Here is a 16,636-nt window from a genome sequence, read left to right on the forward strand (position 1 = left end):
CCCTGCGCCCCCTCGACTCCTGCGCCTGGGGCACGTGACCCCTAAGTCCCCCCCTAGTTACGGCTCTGATGTTACACACTTGTACACACACACACACACACACACAGGGGAGCTATTGGGGACAGACCCACACTAAAGTCTGTCAGAGAGACACAGAGGGATTTGCCAGTCCACACACTGTGCCTTATTGTGAATTGTGGAAATATTACCCACTTACAGCGCATATACCAATAATAGGCCCACAGACCTAATTATAATGAACACTCTCTGCCCCTTCTCTAACACCCTGTACTTGTATCAGCGTTGTCATGAGGAGAAACAGTGTTCAGGAGCTTCACACTGGAGTTTCTGCAGGAGAAAATGGCACCCAGTGAGTGTTCTGGCAAGTCTGAGGAGAAACGCGTCTTTATTCACCCGCTCTACCTTTGATTACCATACCGCACTTCAGTCTCCAGGCTGGGAACAATTTGATGATCTCCGGATAAGGCTTTTTACAAAGGTTTTGGGCACCAGAAGCCAGGAGCACAATATAACGGAACCCAGGAGAGATTGCGGTAAAAACTGGATTTTAACATGGCCATGTTTAAATGTCCGCTGTGACACTATACTAACTCTGTTATCTTGAGATAAGTTATTTTATACATGCATGTCTAACCAACCAACTAATTAATAATTAACCAACTGCGGTTGTGCACGAAATCAGTGTGGATCCCAAAAGAGAGGAGAAAAAGCTATTTAATATTCCCAGGTTAAAACGAACACCTGGAAGCAAGTCATAATATTTAACTTGGTCCGGAACAAGTGATTCTTTTGTTACATATGTGTCAATGAACTGCACACCCTCATTTTGAGTGGAATAGAGACATTTAACATCTAACTAGAGCTGGTCAAATTTGTAACACTGAAGTGAAACAGTGTGAGGTAATTGGTTAGAGTTGTATGCTGCTTGTATCAAGGAGAAATTAAGTGGTCTAAGAGAGCAGAGTATTATTGTTAAATGTGTTGTGATTGTATATCTATGAGTGCCATGATTTTAGATAAAAGTTTTGTATAATTGTATGCAATTAAGTTTTAGAGGCAAGAAAGGGATTTTTTTATCAGAGATATTAATAGAGGAAATTATAATTAATAAATCATTATTTAATAAGAAATCTGCTAGCGCTGTCTGTATATTTTCTTTTTTCTTTAAGTCTGAGGAGAAGCCCCACCCTTCAGCCTCAGCAATGTAATATTTATACTGGCTGGGGATGGCACATCAGCGGCTGTAAATGTATGTACCCTTTTTGCCAGTGAGAGTAAGGTTATTAAACATACCCTCAGAGCGTGCCCCACCCCGCGCTCTGCGCCCTTGTGCTGAGAGACATGGCGCGCAGCTTCCCGCCGCTGTGCGTGTACCTGTATGCCGCCAACGATGACTGGAGGATCCCTCTCTGCAGGACTCCAGTAATATACTCACCAGCCTTCTGACTTCTGGCTCTGTTAGGGGGTGGCGCAAGTGCTGTGGGAGTGAACGCTGGCCAGTATTGGGCTGTGTTCAGTACCCTTCATGAGCTAATGGTGTCCTGTCACCGGAAGCAGAACCATTAACTAATTGAGAAGTTGGTTCCTACTTTCCCCCCTAATGTCCCACGAAGCAGGGAAGCTATTGCCAGCAGCTTCCCTGTAAAATAAAAAACCTAAGAAAGTCTTTTTCCAGCAAAGCTCTGTAGAGCTCCACTAGTGTGCATCCAGTCTCCTGGGCACATTTTATAAACTGAGGTCTGGAGGAGGGGCATAGAGGGAGGAGCCAGTTCACACTGTTGAAAAGTCTTAAAGTGCCGAAGGCTCCTGCGGAACGGTCTATACCCCATGGTACTAAAATGGACCACAGCATCCTCTAGGACGTAAGAGAAACCTAATTTCTAGTTTTGGTCCTGTGATTCTTATACCCAAGGCCTTCATGGTTCATTCTATTATTTTGTGACGTATTAATAAGTGTGTGTGTAGGCCGAAGTGAAGATGGCCTTGCGGTTAGTCGCTAAAAACTACTTGCTGGTGGGAGCGACGTGGTAAAAGTAATCCAGTAGTCACGGACGGCGATTCTCGGATTGGCGAATCTGGATATACGGCCGGTGGTCGTGACATGGACATATACAGTTGCCACTATAGATTACGGCCACGTGTGAGTGGGAGGTTCTGTTTTAATGGGATCCTAGGTAGACGGGATAGGTGTAATACACTCCCTAGAATATACTGTATATTTTCTAATAAAACATTTAAATCTGTTTTTAAAAATACATTCCACATTTAATTTAATAATAATTAAAAAAAAAAAAAAAAAGAAGTAAGCTAGATAAAATGAGATTTATGGTAAGAACTTACCTTTGTTAAATCTATTTCTGCGAGGTACACTGGGCTCCACAAGGATAGACATTGGGGTGTAGAGTAGGATCTTGATCCGAGGCACCAACAGGCTCAAAGCTTTGACTGTTCCCAGAATGCACAGCGCCGCCTCCTCTATAACCCCGCCTCCCTGCACAGGAGCTCAGTTTTTAGTTAACCAGCCCAATGCAGTAGCAGGAAAAGAGACAACGGTTAGTAGCCACATACACCACACTCTCACGACAGGAGAAGTGTCAGCGGCTAATGCCATACCAACCCAAAGAAGCTAAGTGCGTCAGGGTGGGCGCCTTGTGGAGCCCAGCGTACCTCGCAGAAAGAGTTTTAACAAAGGTAAGTTCTTACCATAAATCTCGTTTTCTGCTGCGGGGTACACTGGGCTCCAAAAGGATAGACATTGGGGATGTCCTAAAGCAGTTCCTTATGGGAGGAGACACACTGTAGCGGGCACAAGAACCCGGCGTCCAAAGGAAGCATCCTGGGAAGCGGCAGTATCGAAGGCATAGAACCTTATGAACGTGTTCACTGATGACCACGTAGCCGCCTTGCACAATTGTTCAAGGGTCGCACCACGGTGGGCCGCCCAAGAAGGTCCAACAGATCGAGTAGAATGGGCCGTAATGTGAGCAGGAGCTGACAGACCAGCCCTCACATAAGCATGTGCAATCGCCATTCTAATCCATCTGGCCAAAGTCTGCTTATGAGCAGGCCAGCCCCGTTTGTGAAATCCAAACTGTACAAAGAGAGAATCAGATTTCCTAATGGAAGCAGTTCTCTTAACATAGATACGGAGAGCCCGTACCACATCCAAAGACTTCTCTTTGGGAGACAGATCAGGAGAAACAGGTGCCGGAACCACAATCTCCTGGTTAAGGTGGAACGAGTAAACCACCTCAGTTAAATATCCGGGACGAGTCCTAAGAACCGCCCGGTCACGGTGAAATATCAGATATGGGGAACTACAGGACAAGGCACCCAAATCCGACACTAGCTACTTCTAGCTGAAGCAATAGCCAGCAGAAACACCACCTTAAGGGAAAGCCACTTAAGATCAGCTGAACCGAGAGGTTCAAACAGAGACTCTTGTAACGCCTCCAAAACCACCGACAAGTCCCAAGGAGACACAGGCGGGACATAGGGAGGTTGGATACGCAACACACCCTGAGTAAAGGTATGCATATCAGGTAAGGTCGCAATTTTTCTCTGAACCACACCGACAAGGCAGAAATATGAACCTTGAGGGAGGACAGACGTAGGCCTAAGTCCAGGCCCTGCTGAAGAATAGCCAACAATTTGGCTATACTAAACTTAGAAGCGTCATAATCGTTAGATGCGCACCAAACAAAGCAAGAATGCCAGACCCTATAGTAAATCCGAGCCGAAGCCGTTTTCCGAGCCCGCAACATAGTTTGAATGACCGCCTCAGAAAACCCTTTAGCCCTTAAGACGGAAGCTTCAAGAGCCACGCTGTCAAAGACAGCCGGGCTAGGTCCTGGTAGACACAGGGGCCCTGAACGAGGAGGTCTGGGCGTTGTGGAAGTAGAATTGGACGCTCTGACGATAGGCCCTGCAGGTCTGAGAACCAGTGCAGTCTGGGCCACGCTGGAGCTATGAGAAGCAGAATTCCTTTTTCTTGCTTGAACTTCCGAATTACCCTGGGCAGGAGTGACACCGGAGGGAACATGTACGGCAGCCGAAACCTCCACGGCACCGCCAGCGCATCCACGAATGCTGCTTGAGGATCCCTTGTCCTTGCTCCGAAGACCGGTACCTTGTGATTGTGTCGAGACGCCATCAGATCTACGTCTGGAAGACCCCACTTTTCCACGAGGAGTTGAAACACTTCTGGATGGAGGCCCCACTCGCCGGCATGCACGTCCTGACGACTGAGAAAGTCCGCTTCCCAATTCAGGACTCCCGGAATGAAGATAGCCGATATGGCTGGTAGATGCCGTTCTGCCCAATGTAGAATCCGTGAGACTTCCTTCATTGCCAGACGGCTTCGAGTGCCGCCTTGATGATTTATGTAAGCCACTGTGGTGGTGTTGTCCGAATGCACTTGAATAGGATGGTTGTGAATTAAATGCTGGGCTAGGTTCAATGCATTGAAGACCGCCCGCAATCCAGAATGTTGATTGAGAGGAGGGGCTCCTCCTTGGTTCACCATGAAGGGAGTGCTGCTCCAGCACCGCACCCCAACCTCTTAGACTGGCATCTGTCGTCAACAGGACCCAGTTCGATATCCAGAAGGGACGGCCCCTGCACAATTGTTGGTCCTGGAGCCACCAGAGCAGCGACCGACGGACCTCCGGAGTCAATGAGATCATTTGAGACCTGATCCGGTGAGGCAGGCCGTTCCACTTGGCTAGAATCAGCCTCTGGAGGGGGCAAGAATGGAATTGAGCATACTCCACCATGTCGAATGCTGATACCATGAGGCCCAGCACCTGCATCGCCGAATGTATCGACACTTGCGGACGAGAAAGGAAGCAACGAATCCTGTCCTGAAGCTTCAGGACTTTCTCCTGACACAAGAACAACCACCTCTGGTTGTGAGTGTCCAATAGCGCTCCCAGATGCACCATGCTCTGAGCAGGGATCAGGGAGGATTTCTTCCAGTTGATGAGCCACCCGTGGGCTTATAGAAACCGGACCGTCATATCTAGATGACACAGGAGAAGTTCTGGGGAATTTGCCAGTATTAACAAGTCGTCCAGATACGGCAGTATCCTGACCCCTTGACAGCGGAGTACCACCGTCATCACCGCCATTACTTTGGTGAAGACTCGCGGAGCCGTTGTTAAACCATAAGGTAACGCCCGAAACTGGTAATGGAGGTTGCCAATAGCAAACCTCAGGTATTGCTGATGTGACGCTGCTATAGGAATATGCAGGTAAGCATCCTGTATGTCCAGGGAGACCATGTAGTCCCCAGGTTCCAAGGCCAGAACTATAGAGCGAAGGGTTTCCATACGAAACTTGGAAACTTTCACAAACCTGTTCAATGTCTTGAGGTTGAGCATGGGCCGGGAGGACCCATTCGGTTTCGGGACCAGAAACAGCGGAGAATAGTACCCCCGGCCCCTCTGAGCAAGAGGCACCTGTACTACGACTCCTGTATCCAGGAGGGTCTGTACCACCGAATGCAGAGTGTTTGCCTTTGTCTGGTCTGTCTGGCAAAATCGATGAGGGGGTTGGTTTTTGTAGGCTATGGCGTAACCTCGAGTGACGACTTCCCGTACCCAGGCATCTGAAGTGGTCTTCAACCATTCCTGGGTATACCCTAGAAGCCGGCCCCCCACCCTGGGATCCCCCAGGGGGAGGCCCGCCCCGTCATGCGGCAGGCTTATCGGCCTTGGAAACTGGCTGACGGGCCGCCCAGGCTCTTTTTTGCTTTGGCTTACCAGGTTTGGAAGTGCGGGCCTGCTTGTTGTACGCCTGACCTTTTGCTTTACCTGAAGGACGAAAGGGGCGAAAGGAAGTACCTTTAGACTTCGACACAGAAAGAGTAGTACTTGGCAGACAGGCAGTTTTGGCAGTAGCCAAGTCAGCCACTATCTTATTTAAGTCCTCCCCAAACAGAATATCTCCCTTGAAAGGGAGTAAATCCAGGGTTTTTCTAGAGTCCAGATCCACAGACCGGGATCTCAGCCACAATATCCGGCGAGCCAGGACTGACGTAGTAGAGGCCTTGGCTGCTAGGATACCGGCATCAGAAGCCGCCTCTTTAATATAGCGAGAAGCTGTTACAATATATGACAAGCATTGTCTAGCATGGTCAGCAGAGATTTCAGCTTCTAACTCCAAGGCCCATGCTTCAATAGCCTCTGCAGCCCATGTTGCTGCAATAGTGGGCCTTTGTGCAGCACCCGTGAGGGTGTAAATCGCTTTAAGACAACCCTCCACACATTTATCCATAGGCTCTTTTAGAGACGTGACGGTAGTGACAGGTAGAGCTGAGGAAGCCACCATCCTAGCCACATGTGAGTCTACTGGAGGATTACCCAAACCCCTGTGCAGTGTAGTCAGCACTAGCAGAGATAAAGGAGAGATATGGTGACTAAATCACAGAGAAAAATACGTATTAAAGTATATCTTTGTGAAAATCCTATATCAATATAAAACCTGACGCACCAAGCCCCATCAGGTTATAGAATATAGGGATAGCAAGTTGACTGAAAGACACGAAATGGACACCACTCAGCTATCTAATGCACACACAGATAGTCACAGTTTGTACAATGCAGAGATAATTACTAACAATACTGCACTGGACTAGCTTATATATATATAGCTATATAGTCAATAGATATAACACTGCACAGTAAGAACTGGATGTATATCACAGGGTAATTGTACTAGAAACCCCTGACTAAATGCTCTCTTTCTTAACTAGCACTGTCTAAAAAGGCAGGTAGAATACTTAAGTGTCATGTAAAGTCACAGCACTGGCGACCAGGCGGCTTTACACAGGAGGATTTGCCCAAGCAGTCCCAGGAACAGTGAAGCTGAGAGATAATGCGCCCAGACACTGACAGGGAGTGAGGGAGAGACAGATATGCAGCTCCAGGGCGGGAACATTTGCGGGAAATGACGCCCTGGGGCTGGGGGAGGGGCTTCAGGTCTAAGCCTTATCCCCCTGCTGGCAAAACCACCGGGTACTGTGGGCTACTAAAAATGGTTTAGAGAGAAAACCTGACCTGCACCCATGCCCTGGTGATCTAGTGGGATCGCCTGTACTGCCACAGTGTCCACAGTGTCCACCGCCAGCGCGCGTGGCCCGCCTCCCACTGACCGTGCCGGATCGTGATAAAGACCGGGTCCCGCAAGCGGGACCCACTCATCACCTCCCGAAGCGCAGCCACGTGATCTCGGAGAGCCCCCGTCGTGTGTGCCTGACGTGAAGAAAACCGGAGCCTCCTGCTGTAGTTACCCGGCAAAGAGGGCTCGGGAGTGTACAGCGCAGCTGGGGAGAGCTGGAGCTGCAGCCGTGAATGTCTTCTGACATTTACCACCGCTGCTGCCCTTGAAGTCTTCACTTTTTTCTTCAAACAAAGCTCTTCTTAGGGCTGCCTGGAGCAGCCCCTCTGTTATGTGCCTGCTTACTGCAGCACCAACTACAAAACTGAGCTCCTGTGCAGGGAGGCGGGGTTATAGAGGAGGCGGCGCTGTGCATTCTGGGAACAGTCAAAGCTTTGAGCCTGTTGGTGCCTCGGATCAAGATCCTACTCTACACCCCAATGTCTATCCTTCTGAAGCCCAGTGTACCCCGCAGCAGAAATAAACATTCTAGGTGTATCTTTACACTTCCAAGATTCATTACTAAAGGTGTCTTCTTAAGCCCATAAAAAATTCCAATCTCACTTAGAAGACCTTCCATACTGTATTTACACTCATCTAGGTTTTTGCTCTTTTTACTATTTGCTTAGAAGAGAGATACTCCTTGATAACAAAAGATAATTTCATCCAAGCTATAAATTATTAAACTGATATACAAAACACACCGCCAGATTCAGCAGAAAATGGTTCATCACAATCTGCACAGATTTTATGATATTGTGCCTTGTTTTCTTCAATTCTTTACAGTGGCTTTATACTTTCTTACTCAGTGTTAATCTATTACTTGCTATTATACATCATTTATGTAAGCTCTTTATGAAATTCATGAATCTAGAAACAGAGAATTTGATGGCATTTGATGTCAAAATATTTTACAGCAGACATGGATTAGGATACACTAAACTACTTTGCACAATAAAATAAATCTATGCAAAGGCATGGGCACTGATTAAAAAAATGAAATGCTTTGTAAACCAACACAAATAACAAATATCCCTAGATATTTTATGGGGAAAAAAATGAGAATACAAGATATCTATATACACTGTAAACACATCAACAAATCTGCATTATACACACACCAGGATGTAGCTGGGAGGATGCTGTTGTTTTAGTGTTTTCATCGACTCCTGACTGTGATGATTCATAATAATAGAAACACTGCTCAATAGCTGCAACAATCTGGAAGATAGAACAACAATTCCAAAGATCAGAATTGTCCTCTTAAGACCGCTTACAGAAACACTTTTATAAAGCTAACTGTTTTAGTTAATTCATTTCTTTCTTTTCACAATAATAAAGTTTCTCACTGTAGTTGAGAATTGTTTCAGTAATTGTAGTTGTTTGAAGCTAAAAAACTTGCTTTTGGTACTCACCGTAAAATCCATTCCTCTTAATCCAGCTGGGAGACACTGTTGTTGAGATGTTTGTTGTCTGTATTATTCCTGAGGATTCAATACTTGAATGCTTTTTTTTTCTGTTTTGTTTTTTTGTACTCCTTATGGCTTCGTTAGAAAATTAAACTGAAGTCAAGGTGGAGCGGACTGCATTATAGAGGTGGGGGGGAATGGCGGGCGGATCCTAACACCTATTATTTTAGTGCCTGATCTCCTGAGTCAATCCACACTACCCATGGAAGTTATTCTATTTGTGGGTGTAAACAGGGCCATAACTAGGCGTAGTCAAGCTACCCCACGTCATTTCATCTGGCTAGCAGGGTGCCTAGAATGGTACCCTGCAGCCAGTGTCACTGCTGCAGTGCGGCCGGAGCATCCGACATGCATCTGGCAGCCTGTATAGCTGCCCCGAGCATCCAAAGGACACTCCCATGATTTTGCTGTTCTTACCAACACTGGCAGCCCCACTCCCACGGCACTGCTACAGTGCCCCCATGCATCTGCAGCAGCCCGGGGCATCCCAAGGATACTACCATAATTCTGCTGTTCCTACCAACACTGGCGGCCCCACTCCCTAGGCATCAGTGGGGAAGGCCACCAGCGCCGGTAAGATCAGCAGCACTGCAGGAGAATCCCCCTCAGACCTTACATTTTCTCATAGCACTGGGTGTAAAAAAAAATGTAAGGCCCAAAGAAAAATGTGGATGCACTTTACTGAACTATTCTTCAAATCTTTAAACTCTGACAATCTAGTAAATAGCTTTATATTACAATAGCAATAAGAAGGTATTTTGCAAGAACAGCTGCATACTGTACAATATGATTGTCATTAGTTAATTTAATACCTTTACTGAGGCAGTCTACTGTAGCACTTTTAGGCAGGTCATTTCAACCACAATACCAATATCTGTGCAGTACCTAAACAAATTATACCTGCTTTTCTTTTTAGTAGACTTAGAATTTGCTACAATACAGTAGCATACGATTGCTTATTTCTTCTCAAATGGCAAAGTGAGACAATTGCCCTACCTCCCCACTGCATGGGAGAATAATTAGGGATCTTATCATTAGAAAGATAGGCGAGTCTGTGGGTACCAGAACATGGGAAGTTAGGGGAAAATCATTAGGGTTATCATAAAGTGTTCTCTTTATCATAAGTGTCCATAAAAATCATAAGTGTTCTCTCCTATTTCCTGGCTTGTAAAATAGTCTGCATTACTTTGTCTAGAAAGGGCTTCCGGCATAAAGATATCAAAGTCGACAACATAATGACATCATTCAATGCCATGCCCTGCAAGATCCAGGTGATTGCAGCTATAAGGGTGGAGGTTTGGCCTCTTAGATATCATCACCGCCACCGCCCCCCATTTTACCCCTGCAGCGTTTAGGAAGTGTCCGCCAATGTTGTGATAGAAGCAATGGAGTAAAAAGTATGTTACTAGTGTGATTAAGTACTTTTACAATTCTTTGAAATTACTTACCAAAGATTTATATTTCTTCTCAAGAAGTCTTAATACCACAGTCCTGCTATAATAGGCATGCTAGAAGATATGCAGAAAATAAGAATTTACTTACCGATAATTCTATTTCTCGTAGTCCGTAGTGGATGCTGGGAACTCCGTAAGGACCATGGGGAATAGCGGCTCCGCAGGAGACTGGGCACAAAAAGAAAGCTTTAGGACTACCTGGTGTGCACTGGCTCCTCCCCCTATGACCCTCCTCCAAGCCTCAGTTAGGATACTGTGCCCGGACGAGCGTACACAATAAGGAAGGATTTTGAATCCCGGGTAAGACTCATACCAGCCACACCAATCACACCGTACAACTTGTGATATGAAACCCAGTTAACAGCATGATAACAGAGGAGCCTCTGAATAGATGGCTCACAACAAGAACCCGATTAGTTAACAATAACTATGTACAAGTATTGCAGACAATCCGCACTTGGGATGGGCGCCCAGCATCCACTACGGACTACGAGAAATAGAATTATCGGTAAGTAAATTCTTAATTTCTCTGACGTCCTAGTGGATGCTGGGAACTCCGTAAGGACCATGGGGATTATACCAAAGCTCCCAAACGGGCGGGAGAGTGCGGATGACTCTGCAGCACCGAATGAGAGAACTCCAGGTCCTCCTCAGCCAGGGTATCAAATTCATAGAATTTTGCAAACGTGTTTGCCCCTGACCAAGTAGCTGCTCGGCAAAGTTGTAAAGCCGAGACCCCTCGGGCAGCCGCCCAAGATGAGCCCACCGTCCTTGTGGAATGGGCTTTTATTGATTTAGGCTGCGGTAATCCTACCGCAGAATGCGCCAGCTGAATAGTGCTACAAATCCAGCGCGCAATAGACTGCTTAGAAGCAGGAGCACCCAGCTTGTTGGGTGCCATCAGGATAAACAGCGAGTCAGTTTTCCTGACTCCAGCCGTCCTGGAAAAATAAAATTTTCAGGGCCCTGACTACGTCCAGCAATTTGGAATCCTCCAAGTCCCCAGTAGCCGCAGGCACCACAATAGGTTGGTTCAAGTGAAAACCTGAGACCACCTTCGGGAGAAACTGAGGACGAGTCCTCAACTCTGCGCTATCCATATAGAAAATCAGATAAGGCCTTTTACATGACAAAGCCGCCAATTCTGACACATGCCTGGCCAAGGCCAAGGCCAACAGCATGACCACTTTCCACGCGAGATACTTTAGCTCCATGGTTTTAAGTGGCTCAACCCATGCGACTTTAGGAAATCCAACACCACGTTGAGATCCAAAAAGTGTCACAGGAGGCACAAAAGGAGGCTGAATATGTAGTACTCCTTTAACCAAAGTCTGAACTTCAGGCAGTGAAGCCAGTTCTTTCTGGAAGAAAATCGACAGAGCCGAAATCTGGACCTTGATGGACCCCAATTTGAGGCCCAAACGTCACCCCTGCTTGCAGGAAGTGCAGGAATCGACATAGTTGAAATTCCTCCATCGGGGCCTTCATGGCCTCCCACCAAGCAACAAATTTTCGCCAAACGCGGCGATAATGTCTTGCGGTGACATCCTTCCTGGCTATGATCAGGGTAGGGATGACTTCCTTCGGAATACCCTTTTCCTTTAGGATCCGGTGTTCTACCGCCATGTCGTCAAACGCAGCCGCGGTAAGTCTTGGAACAGACAGGGTCCCTGCTGCAGCAGGTCTTGTCTGAGCGGCAGAGGCCAAGGGTCCTCTGCCAGCATCTCTTGAAGTTCCGGGTATCAAGCTCTTCATGGCCAATCCGGAACCCCGAGTATGGTTTTCACTCCTCGCCTTCTTATTATTCTCAGTACCTTGGGTATGAGAGGTAGAGGAGAAGACACATAAACCGACTGGTACACCCACGGTGTCACTAGAGCGTCCCCAGCGATCGCCTGAGGGTCCCTTGACCTGGCGCAATATCTTTTCAACTTCTTGTTGAGGCGGGACGCCATCATGTCCACCCGTGGTCATTCCCAACGGTTTACCCGCATTTGGAAAACTTCTGGATGAAGTCCCCATTCTCCTGGGTGTAGGTCGCCCATCGGAGAATCCTTGTGGCTTCTGCCATCGCCATCCTGCTTCTTGTGCCGCCCTGTCTGTTTACATAGGCGACCGCCGTGATGTCGTCTGATTGGATCAGTACCGGCTGGTTCCGAAGCAGGGGCCTTGCTTGGCTTAGGGCATTGTAAATGGCCCTTAGCTGCAGAATATTTATGTGAAGCGAAATCTCCTTGGAAATTTCTTCCCTGTGTGACTGCACCCCAGCCCCGAAGGCTGGCATCCGTGGTCACCAGGACCCAGTCCTGTATTCCGAATCTGCGGCCCTCTAGTAGATGAGCCCTCTGCAGCCACCACAGCAGCGACACCCTGTTTCTTGCTGACAGGGTTATCCGCTGTTGTATCTGTAGATGGGACCCGGACCATTAGTCCCACAGGTCCCACTGGAACGTCCTTGCGTGGAGTCTTCCGAATGGAATTATGCTTCGTACGAAGCTACCATTTTTCCCAGGACTCGTGTGCATTGATGTACCAACACCTGTCCTGGTTTTAGGATGTCTCTGACTAGAGATGACAACTCCTCGGCTTTTTCCACAGGAAGAAACACTCTTTTCTGGTCTGCGTTCAGAAACATTCCCAGGAACAGAAGACGTGTCGTCGGGACCAGCTGTGACTTTGGAATATTGAGAATCCAGTCGTGCTGTTGTAGCACTTCCCGAGAGAGTGCTACCCCCACTACCAACTGTTCTTTGGACCTCGCCTTTATCAGGAGATCGTCCAAGTACGGGATAATAAAAACTTCCTTCTTGCGAAGGAGTATCTTCACTTCGGCCATTACCTAGGTAAAGACCTTCGGTGCCGTGAACAACTCCAACGGCCGCGTCTGGAACTGATAGTGACAGTCCTGTACCACATATCTGAGGTACTCCTGGTGAGGGGGGTAAATGGGGACATGCAGGTACGCATCCTTGATGTCCAGGGAGACCCTGTAATCCCCCTCGTCCAGGCTCGTAATAACCGCCCTGAGCGATTCCATCTTGAACTTGAATCTTCTGATATAAAAGTTCAAGTATTTTAATTTCAAGATGGGTCTCACCGAACCGTTTCGGTACCACAACCACTGTGGAATAGTAACCCCTTCCTTGCTGAAGGAGGGGCACCTTGACAATCACTTGTTGTGATTATAGTGTTGAATATCCACCAACACCGTCTCCCTGGCAGAGGGAGGTGCCGGTAAGGCAGATTTTAGGAAACGGCGGGGGGAAGAACGTCTCGAACTCCAGCCTGTACCCCTGAGATACTACTTGAAGGACCCAGGGATCCATGTGAGAGAGCCCACTGTCCGCTGAAATATCTGAGACGGGCCCCCACCGTATGTGGCAAAAAAATAAGAATTTACTTACCGATAATTCTATTTCTCATAGTCCGTAGTGGATGCTGGGGACTCCGTAAGGACCATGGGGAATAGCGGCTCCGCAGGAGACTGGGCACATCTAAAGAAAGCTTTAGGACTATCTGGTGTGCACTGGCTCCTCCCCCTATGACCCTCCTCCAAGCCTCAGTTAGGATACTGTGCCCGGACGAGCGTACACAATAAGGAAGGATTTTGAATCCCGGGTAAGACTCATACCAGCCACACCAATCACACCGTATAACCTGTGATCTGAACCCAGTTAACAGCATGATAACAGAGGAGCCTCTGAAAGATACATATTTTCAGGGCCCTGACAACGTCTAGCAACTTGGAGGCCTCCAAGTCCCTAGTAGCCGCAGGCACCACAAATAGGTTGGTTCAGGTGAAACGCTGAAACCACCTTGGGGAGAAACTGAGGACGAGTCCTCAATTCCGCCCTGTCCGAATGGAAAATCAGATAAGGGCTTTTTCAGGATAAAGCCGCCAATTCTGACACGCGCCTGGCCCAGGCCAGGGCCAACAGCATGACCACTTTTCATGTGAGATATTTTAACTCCACAGATTTAAGTGGTTCAAACCAATGTGACTTTTGGAACCCAAAACTACATTGAGATCCCAAAGTGCCACTGGAGGCACAAAAGGAGGCTGTATATGCAGTACCCCTTTTACAAACGTCTCAACTTCAGGGACTGAAGCTAGTTCTTTTTGGAAGAAAATTGACAGGGCCGAAATTTGAACCTTAATGGACCCCAATTTCAGGCCCATAGACACTCCTGTTTGCAGGAAATGTAGGAATCGACCCAGTTGAATTTCCTCCGTCGGGCCTTACTGGCCTCGCACCACGCAACATATTTTCGCCAATTGCGGTGATAATGTTTTTGCGGTTACATCCTTCCTGGCTTTGATCAGGATAGGGATGACTTCATCCGGAATGCCTTTTTTCCTTCAGGATCCGGCGTTCAACCGCCATGCCATCAAACGCAGCCGCGGTTAGTCTTGGAACAGACAGGGTCCTTGCTGGAGCAGGTCCCTTCTTAGAGGTAGATGCCACGGATCCTCCGTGAGCATCTCTTGACGTTCCGGTTACCAAGTCCTTCTTGGCCAATCCGGAACCACGAATATAGTGCTTACTCCTCTCCATCTTATCAATCTCAGTACCTTGGGTATGAGAGGCAGAGGAGGGAACACATACCGACTGGTACACCCACGGTGTTACCAGAGCGTCTACAGCTTATTGCCTGAGGGTCCCTGGACCTGGCGCAATACCTGTCGAATTTTTAATCATGTGGAAGACTTCTGGGTGAAGTCCCCACTCTCCCGGGTGGAGGTCGTGCTGAGGAAGTCTGCTTCCCAGTTGTCCACTCCCGGAATGAATACTGCTGACAGTGCTATCACATGATTTTCCGCCCAGCGAAGAATCCTTGCAGCTTCTGCCATTGCCCTCCTGCTTCTTGTGCCACCCTGTCTGTTTACGTGGGTGACTGCCGTGATGTTGTCCGACTGGATCAACACCGGCTGACCTTGAAGCAGAGGTCTTGCTAAGCTTAGAGCATTGTAAATGTCCCTTAGCTTCAGGATATTTATGTGAAGTGATGTCTCCAGGCTTGACCATAAGCCCTGGATATTCCTTCCCTGTGTGACTGCTCCCCAGCCTCGCAGGCTGGCATCCGTGGTCACCAGGACCCAGTCCTGAATGCCTAATCTGCGGCCCTCTAGAAGATGAGCACTCTGCAACCACCACAGGAGGGACACCCTTGTCCTTGGTGACAGGGTTATCCGCTGATGCATCTGAAGATGCGACCCGGACCATTTGTCCAGCAGGTCCCACTGGAAAGTTCTTGCGTGGAATCTGCCGAATGGGATTGCTTCGTAGGAAGCCACCATTTTACCCAGAACCCTTGTGCATTGATGCACTGAGACTTGGCTCGGTTTTAGGAGGTTCCTGACTAGCTCGGATAACTCCCTGGCTTTCTCCTCCGGGAGAAACACCTTTTTCTGGACTGTGTCCAGGATCATCCCTAGGAACAGAAGACACGTCGTCGGAACCAGGTGCGATTTTGGAATATTGAGAATCCAATCGTGCTGCCGCAACACTACCTGAGATAGTGCTACACCGACCTCCAACTGTTCCCTGGATCTTACCCTTATCAGGGAATTGTCCAAGTAAGGGATAACTAAAATTCCCTTCCTTCGAAGGAATATCATCATTTCGGCCATTACCTTGGTAAAGACCCGGGGTGCCGTGGACCATCCATACGGCAGCGTCTGAACTGATAGTGACAGTTCTGTACCATAAACCTGAGGTACCCTTGGTGAGAAGGGTAAATTTTTACATGAAGGTAAGCATCCTTGATGTCCCGAGACATCATGTAGTCCCCTTCTTCCAGGTTCGCAATCACTGCTCTGAGTGACTCAATCTTGAATTTGAACCTCTGTATGTAAGTGTTCAAAGATTTTAGATTTAGAATCGGTCTCACCGAGCCGTCCGGCTTCGGTACCACAACAGTGTGGAATAATACCCCGTTCCCTGTTGCAGGAGGGGTATCTTGATTATCACCTGCTGGGAATACAGCTTGTGAATGGCTTCCAAAACTGTCTCCCTGTCAGAAGGAGACATCGGTAAAGCCGACTTTAGGAAACGGCGAGGGGGAGACGTCTCGAATTCTAATTTGTACCCCTGAGATATCACCTGAAGGATCCAGGGGTCTACTTGCGAGTGAGCCCACTGCGCGCTGAAATTCATTGAGACGGGCCCCCCACCGTGCCTGATTCTGCTTGTAAAGCCCCAGCGTATACTGAGGGCTTGGCAGAGGCGGGAGAGGGTTTCTGTTCCTGGGAACTGGCTGATTTCTGCAGCCTTTTTCCTCTCCCTCTGTCACGGGGCAGAAATTAGGAACCTTTTGCCCGCTTGTCCACGAAAAGACTGCGCCTGATAATACGGCGTCTTCTCATGTTGAGAGGCGACCTGGGGTACAAACGTGGAATTCCCAGCTGTTGCCGTGGCCACCAGGTCTGAAAGACCGACCCCAAATAACTCCTCCCCTTAATAAAGCAATACTTCCAAATGCCGTTTGGAATACGCATCACCTGACCACTGACGTGTCCATAACCCTCTACTG

At 48.1% G+C, this 16,636-nt stretch overlaps 1 protein-coding gene across 7 annotated transcripts in view; it reads right to left on the reverse strand.

Moving 5' to 3' along the window:
* Positions 1-16,636, reverse strand: part of TBC1D32 (TBC1 domain family member 32) — an 851,129-nt gene that overhangs the window by 714,981 nt on the left and 119,512 nt on the right. For 6 of the 7 annotated variants that reach the window (XR_010176059.1, XM_063917235.1, XM_063917237.1 and 3 more), the window contains exons 11-12: positions 10,097-10,156; positions 8,301-8,400 (exon numbers count right to left, since the gene is read on the reverse strand). Coding sequence is in view for 6 of the 7 variants with exons in the window: in XM_063917235.1 (XP_063773305.1) it covers positions 8,301-8,400; positions 10,097-10,156 (160 nt within the window). In the remaining variant the exon portion in view is untranslated. The remainder of the gene's footprint in view (positions 1-8,300; positions 8,401-10,096; positions 10,157-16,636) is intronic. The other variant, XM_063917238.1, reaches the window with a different exon arrangement.

Source organism: Pseudophryne corroboree, chromosome 4, assembly GCF_028390025.1.
Source record: "Pseudophryne corroboree isolate aPseCor3 chromosome 4, aPseCor3.hap2, whole genome shotgun sequence".
NCBI lineage: Eukaryota > Metazoa > Chordata > Amphibia > Anura > Myobatrachidae > Pseudophryne > Pseudophryne corroboree.